At 46.0% G+C, this 8,064-nt stretch overlaps 1 protein-coding gene across 1 annotated transcript; it reads right to left on the reverse strand.

Annotated features, from left to right (window-relative positions):
* Nucleotides 1-920: 920 nt before the first annotated feature.
* Nucleotides 921-3,105, reverse strand: LOC121978464. Its single transcript, XM_042530809.1, has 3 exons — nucleotides 2,948-3,105; nucleotides 1,838-2,335; nucleotides 921-1,748 (listed from the first exon to the last, which is right to left on the reverse strand). Exons 1-3 carry the CDS (start codon nucleotides 3,036-3,038, stop codon nucleotides 1,210-1,212), a joined length of 1,128 nt encoding a protein of 375 aa, XP_042386743.1. The 5' UTR covers nucleotides 3,039-3,105; the 3' UTR covers nucleotides 921-1,209.
* Nucleotides 3,106-8,064: the final 4,959 nt, after the last annotated feature.

Raw genomic sequence — 8,064 nt, forward strand, 5'->3', positions numbered from 1 at the left:
TGGTGGATGATCTCATACCCAAGAAGGCCTAGTGTCTCGCCATGTTTGACCTGAGAGCCGATTTTAGAAATAAATATTTAATCAACATTATAACATAGGTGGATTTGGATCAATAGTGTTAAGTTCCGCTTACGATCCAAATCTAAACCATTAAGAACAGATAAGTTAAATTTGGAATCAATAATGTTAAATTTCGTTTGCAATTCCTAATTTAACTTCTAAATAACACAATAGGTTGTTTAGGAAAGGTTCGACACTTGTACAAAATTTTTGTACAGTGGAACCGGTACGATCTTCCGAGAACCAACCAACAGTTACGATTCTCTGATATTGTTGTCACCTAGTGCTTTCTATCTTGCACGGGTTTAGTTACGGATAGCTCGGGATGACCGTTCAGGTGTTACACCTGTCTCAAGCCTTGGTGAGGGAGGCGAGTTGTGGTGAAAATTTCATCTTTCATACATGGATCACTGAAGGGTCAACCGGGAGCTGTCTTACTGAAAGTACCAGGCCTGACTATGCAGATCGGGCAGAGCAAGCCCGACCAGTCGAGGCAGGTCAGGCATTACTCCATGTTACATCTCATGTCTCAGATCTGGGACCCCTGGTCTGTCTGTACCCGACCGGGATTTATGCGACCGATGACATCAGACGGTATAACTTCTTTTTTCCTCTCCTAATTACTGACTATCGTGTCCCTTTGACTTCTGACCGTCACGTTCCTTTGACCTGGGACTGTCCTTGACTGTCATGTTCCCTTAACTTCTGACTGTACGATATGATGATGATATATAGTGATAATAACAATAAAATTCCTGAACTTGTATTTAAATTTATAGATGACTATAAGAAATTTATTCGCGTAAAGCATTGAACTGCATGTAGTGTAAGATTATGATCCTTAATATAATCCTGAAATATATAGTAACAGACACGTTCATAATCCACCCAAATTGTTGAACAAACTTAAAACGCGTACTTGAAGATCACTCATTGTAGCAAAGACATAGATAGAGGTGCTTAAATAAGGCGCCATATCTTCCATGGATCATCCTTGATTAGAGCTCGCTCTATAACACCGATTTGGCTATTTCTATATACCTTCCATGATCTAGCTAGTATTAAGCCATCCATCGATATACCATTATAGATAGGATCACGGATTCGATTCATACGCCATATAAAGAAGAAGAAAAAATATTGAAGTGTTCAACGGCGGCGGCGGCTCGTGGGGCTCCGCACGCTCAGCACCGAGGCGTCGTCGACGACGGGGCCGCAGAGCGAGCCGTCGGTCTTGGTGTGGTAGTAGGTGCTCAGGAACACAACGCGCGTGCGCTCAGCGATGGCCACGAACCGGAGCACCGCCCGTTTGTACCCCCCGCGCCCGCTCGACACGTACGGCACTTTCACCGTGCTCCGCGCCGCGAAGGCCTCCACCACCATCGACCCTTCGCAGCCGTTCCCCGCGTCACCCACCGAGAAAGTCAGCGCGTATGACTTCCCGGGGATGGTGCGCACCACCTGCGCCAGCGCGCTCTCCTTCCCGGCCACCAGCTCGACCGCGCGCGTGCCCTGCGGCACCGAGAAGTGGTCGGAGTCTATGAACTTTACGGCCTTGAGCGACTCCACCATCCACCCCGGCAGCGGCGAGTGGTCGTCCTCGATGTTGGGCGGGATGAGCACGCCCCAGGTGGTGTTGGGTACGACGTACGGCCCTTCCTCGAAGCCTCTGTTCTTCAGCAAGTTCTCTGTTTCACCCCCCAAATTCAGCAATTAATTAGAACAACTGTTACCGATTCACGATTCGAATTGAGTGGAATTCAAATCGATCGGTTACCTTTAGTGAGGCTGGGAGGGAAGAGGGTCTTGATGGCGACGGCATCGATAAGGGGGCCGCACGCGGCGTCCTCCTCCATGCCGGTGTTGTGGATGACGAGGGTGACGCGTTCGAAGAGGGCGAGGAAGGCCCAGGCGTAGCAGTCCCAGCCGGTGCTGCTGTAGGCAGTCTGCACGGGGAGGACGCCAAAATCCGGCGTGACGGAGACGTTGAGCCGCTCGTCCTGCGCGCAGGTGCGGGCGGCGCAGAAGGTGATGGAGTAGTAGACGCCCTTGGTGACGTTGAGCGTCTGCTTGATGGAGGCCTCGTTGCCGAGGCGGACGGCGTAGGCACCCTCCGGCACCACCAGCAGCATGTCGCCCTGCTTGTGCCCCGATTCGATGTACTCCACGAATCCCGTCACCTCCCAGCTCGGTATCGCATACCGGCTCATCACCTGCGTCCCCTTCAAATCCGACGCCTTCGGCTTCTCCTCGAAGTTCCCATTCGGCAGCAAACCTGCAGATCATCGGTCACATAATTCCATCGTCGACCTTCATAGATATTCTCAACTAACTGAAAGTTAGATCTAGTGACATCGTAATTTTGATGTCGGAAAAGATTAACAAAAAAAAACATTAAAAAAATTAGAATAACAGGCATGCGATAAAGACTGATGCCAATCCATGCATGTGAGAGCCACTCATCGAAATCTGAATCATGTTGCCGATGGATCTTATTTATTTACTAGATTCGAGTACAGCCCCATTTGAAAATCTATCAATATAAATAGCTTACCTAACTTAGTCCCCCACACAAGTTAATAGTTTCAATAATTTTCAATTTAAAGGCAAAACTTGATGGACAAAAACATAGTAATTTTTTCGTGTCGGTTTGTATGTATATAAAATTCAGTTGCATTCTTTATTAATTAATTAGATCGATCTACTTCTCTCTTTTCCTTAACTCTTTTTTTTTTTTCTTCACATTTTTAGCTACTTTCTCGGTCATTAATTGTAGGGGGAAAAAAATGTGGAGTATCAAATTAATTAGTTCCACGCATCCTGAGAATTTGAATTCCATGATGAGAAGAAGAACCAGAAAGAGCATTGTGGAGGACGAACAACTCACCGTCCTTAATGGCGGCGGCGAGTTGAAGAGTTGAGCACAGCAGCAGGACTGCGACGGCGGTGGCGCTGCCTGATAGTACCTTCTTAGCCATCGTAGCTTTCTCAGTACAAGTAGAAGTAGAAGAATGAAGGAGAAAGTTGTCGAAAAGAGGTTGGGCGGTGGTGGGCTTTTATGGTCGGCGGGGCGAGAAAGGGCCCTCGGATGGGGACGAAATATCGTGAGTGCCACTGCCAGTTGTTTCGCTGCGCCATCGCCTGGAGCCGGGCACGTGGAGGTGGCCCACCCTTTTGAATGCTGATGACCCGCGCGGGAAGACGACGGTCTCCTCCATCTCATCTCGGTCGGGCCGCATCGACGTCGGCGTAGATCCTGATTCCGCCACGGCGGATGGGCGGGACATCGACTGCCTCCCGGCACGTGGTTGGTCCTCTTGGGTCGCCGTCATGCGACGCGCCGCTCAAGCGGAGGGATGAGACGAAAGGAGGGCACTTTCGTCATTAAATTATTGTACCGGTAGTCATAAGCTACAGCGCAAAATTGTACGTAGCCAAATATAAAGCAAACAGTGGCGTAATGGCTTTGAATTAAAATACTTGTCCGGTAACAACAGCAGGTTATTTGGACGTGCAACGTTATTAATTTTGTCGCATTTAATCAACAACATGATCTTGGATCAAATAAACTTAACTTCGAAAGTTTAGCGTTTGACTAATTTGATAGAAGTTCCGGAAGGGTGCTTAATTAGAACACTACAATTGTATCGCCTACGTACACCCGGCATTTTTGTCATATTGACCAAAAACAAAATCTTCGTACATTTGCTATTCACAGTTGTGGCTTATGTACCTTAGCTTGTTGTTATTATTACATATTTTCTTTCCACGTGGCGATCTCTCACTGTTTCGATATTAAGAACAAAATTTCCTGTCAGTTGCACATGAAGTGCAGTAAAAAAGATTTGACCATAAAAAATAAAAAGAAAAAGACAAAAAAAAAAATGTGAAGGTAAGATATTGTGATTTGGTTGACAGTTGTGTCTATCAAAAACTTATACATTAAAATATTATTGAGAAGAGTTTAACTTTGTAGGTTCTAATAAAAAATAGTCAAAGTCAAAACTACAAAAATTAAACTCATGTGAATGGCCACCATGGAAGGGGAAAGATACATCATTTTGCCTGTTCCAAAGTGATTGGTGTGAGGTAGCATATCAGAACTTAGAATTGTTATGTTCTCCCTGTTTTTTCCTTTCGGTTTAAATCTGAAGAGTTCTTGTGCAATAAGTGGACATCACGACAGTTTTGAGAGGTTACGGCCTTATGCTACCTGAGAAAAATGATGAGCTAGCTCGAGCATCAAATTCTGCTGGCTGCTGCCCTCGATCGCCTAACAATGGAAAGAATAAATGAGAATGACAAAGGCCCGGGTGATGATGTGGAACCTCCTTTACCTCAAATCTCCTATGACTGGGCTAGCCAACATATAGTTAGATCGAATATATGATTAAAGGCCTTTAATTAATTAGTGAGCATGCATGCATGCACGATCTAAAATCGGTGCGAGTCACACCGTGGCAGCTTGACAAGTTTTGCCGGTCGGTCGTTACGTTAATTCGGGCCGCGAGCGGCGTCTGAATTGAAGCAGGTGGATCTTTCCGCAATCCTAGCGGCCGCAGCATGTGCGAGCGTGGCATGCTTCCCTGATTCCTTTCACTGGATCCATCACCGGCACAAACAATGAAAGCATTGTGATCAGATCTATCCACATGTATAACTTTTGGACTCACCTGCCGACTGATCTCTCCCTTAATTTTTCGTTGTATGATTGTGAAATATATATATATACGGGCACAGAACACACAACCCGGCCAGCCACCGCCCCATGATTAGGAAACTTCCAGCCTTCGATCGAGATTGCGTGGAATCGAGAATATGTTTTAATTCTTTGTTTATTAATTCATGGTGTGCCCACACCTTGTTTAATTTGATTGCGCGCTAGCTATCGGAGCAACTGGAGGAGGCTCATTGAAAGGGACCAATTCCCAATCAAAACACATGCCGCCGTCCTTGTCTGTAGCCATAGAAATGGTGCAATTTCTGGGCACTCGGGCAGCGTATCATCAAGTGGTTTGTACAAGTGTGCGAGGCACATTGCAGTTGCATGTGCATCCAATTTCCATCAAGCAAACATGATTAGATCTCCCGCTTACACAGTACGCATACACTTTTTAGACGTTGGGCCAAACATATGAATTGTTGCTAATCATTAGTACGCATAACAAAAATTTGTTAGCAATTCGAAAACGATGAGAGAGTCATGCTTTAGTAAAATCCAAAAGGCTAACTGCAGGGCTTTGGAGAAAATCCAGCCCCATTTTAATCGTACCACTCGGTAGAGGAAAAAGGGTCAAAAAGTTATATTTAACAATATATCGACGACGGCACAAACAAGCGGTTCAAGGAAGGTGATGGGCATCCTACCTGAATCTGAGCTGGCAAATGGAAGAAACATAAAATGCATTAACTTCTCAGGAATTGACAGGCTACTACTGACAACTCTTCTGCCATATTTCAGTCCACGGATCACATTTTAAGGAGAGTTTTTTTTTTCTTTGATCATCAGTCAAGACACTGGCTTCCAGGCCTAATTACCAGGGGAATTCTGTTATCAATATGCAAGAGACTTACTTCCTCCGAGATTCGCAGACTGATGGACTACTTCATTCTGACGAGGAAGAATCGATTTCAAAGATAGATAGATATATCTTGTCGAGATTTAACAAAAATTATTTTATCAATGTGATGCATATTGGCCTGCTATAACTGCAACTATCAGGACAATATTAAGGAGCTAGGCAGATGCTTTCGGGATCCACAAAATAAAATACAAAAAAGCAGCTGCTGTTATTTCCACATGCCATGTCGAGCTCCTGAAGCCCACAACCACATGCGTAACACAGCAATTAAAGGTGCTTTTAGCTCAATCAAGCAGAGATATCACAATTCTATGTATCCAAAATTTAATCACTTGTACAAAAGTTTCCAGTGGATCATGAACCTGGATTTGAGATATCATAAGCAGCAGGACCCACAAGAATCTACCGGAAAGTAAATTTTGTTCTGTTTTCTGTTTCTATTTTTGTTTTTATTTAAAAAATATATGTTTCAGTTTGCAAATCTAGCTGGCCAATATTACAATAGACGTTGGTGGAGATGGCTCATGTGGTGGTTGATCCTGTCCGAGTGTTGAGTCGATGGTCGCTGGGGACGTGGTGCTCTCGTTGATTTCGCGTAGCCCGGTGCATGATGTAGACCTTCGGCAAGAATCCTACAAGCACAAAATCGAGCCAGGAAGGGATTCCCGACGACGGTCCTCCGACGCTCAAGTCAGCCTCCGCCAGTAAGAAATCGAAGTAGAATGATGAGAACTGTAGCTACAATGATGAATAGCGCCTACCTCCGTTGGAGTCTAAAGGCCCTTATATAGAGCTTCTCAGGGCCGCGCGCACGCTCCCCCGGGACGTGCACGACCCTCAAAGCATATCTGGAATGGGCATGTCAGAAAAGCGTGTCTATCCCCATACCTCAACACCACGAGCATATCTCTGACGTGACAGTGAAAGCTTCCACCGTACGATTCTCTGTTGCTAACCATGCCCCCTGCAGACGGCACTGGTCCCTAGGAAGATATTGATACTTGCTCCCTTTGTCCTTTACCAGGCCGGGCGGACAGGTCGTTCTGCCAAACACCCTCCTCGAGCTGAGCGGAGGCCACTTTAGCTGGGCTGAGCTCACCCTATCGGGCGAGTGTGTTTTGACTGCCGAGTCGATGTTTCGTTTACCGTCGGCCGAGCGGAATGCCCGCTCGTCCGTTATCCTCTCCCGTCTTGCTTTAAGAGCGTTGGAAGCTTGGCGTCGAGCCGAGCTGTCGAGAAGCCAGGTCGGCTCTCCTCCAGCCGATCAGGGGTAATTCGTCGACCGAGCGCCTGCAGGGCATTGACCACCTTGACCTCCTGCTGGATGGGCCCCCTTCCCTTACCGCTGGATCAGTGGTCATTCTAGATGCGCTCGTGGTGAGGACCACGGTTGAGCCGTGATCCTCTCTAGATTTGTTGAAGAATACGGAACACGGTCGTGCCATCGGTCACGATAGGGCCGTTATCGGCTCCGGTGGTTCAAGCACGCCCATGCTATTGGTGTGCCCAGGGCATGACTAGGTCATGCCCCTCCCTGGAAACAAAAGAGCTCTTGGGCAAGCCCAAGGGCACAACTTGGTCATGCCACATTTTGGAAGCACCGAGGTTTTATGATATTTTTGGTAATCACGTGTATACATGATATTTTAGCTCCAAAATATCATGTATGAGTTAGAGATGTATAAATTGGATCATTGTAACCCTAAAATATATAAAAGAAAATTCTAATAGAGTTTTTAACCGTTTGTGGAATAGGCATATCACCAAACCATGATAAATCATCTTTGTCTCCCTTCTCTCGATTCCTCCTCATCTTCCTCTTCAATTTTTTCTTGGTGATTCTTCTCGTTTGTTGTGGCACCATCCCAACAACATGTGGCAAAAAGGCGATTCGCTCGCCCCCAGCGCCCCCGCCAACCCGTCCCTAGGCCAACACGGAGGAGGTAAATCACGGGTGGCTACTAGCCATTAGTGCAAATGGCCAAGACATGGGAGATGTTATGCTCAGTCACGCCGAGTTTCGACCCCAAAACCTCATGTGACAACACCCCATGTCTTAACCATCGCACCGCCCCGAGGGGACAACCATCCCAACAACAGATATGAGAGCTAGTGTATAATCTTTGGGTTATCTTCTACAAAGTTCAATAAGTGAAGTTCAACAGAACTAAAAATTTTGGATTGTTGCATAAAAGGGTTAAAGATATGCTAGTGCAATAAGGCATGGTGAAGAAGACACTAGGTGAAAAGAAACTAAAAATGATGGAAAAGTCATATTAGGAGGAACTCCAAGCGAAGGCAGTGATAACAATCAGACTTTATCTAATGGATGATGTATCATGTTATGGACGAGGAATCACCAATGACAGTTTAACATAAATTGAAAAATCGTTACATGTCCAAGTCATTGGTAAACAAACTC

The sequence above is a fragment of the Zingiber officinale genome, chromosome 1B (genome assembly GCF_018446385.1).
Source record: "Zingiber officinale cultivar Zhangliang chromosome 1B, Zo_v1.1, whole genome shotgun sequence".
NCBI classification, from domain to species: Eukaryota; Viridiplantae; Streptophyta; class Magnoliopsida; order Zingiberales; family Zingiberaceae; genus Zingiber; species Zingiber officinale.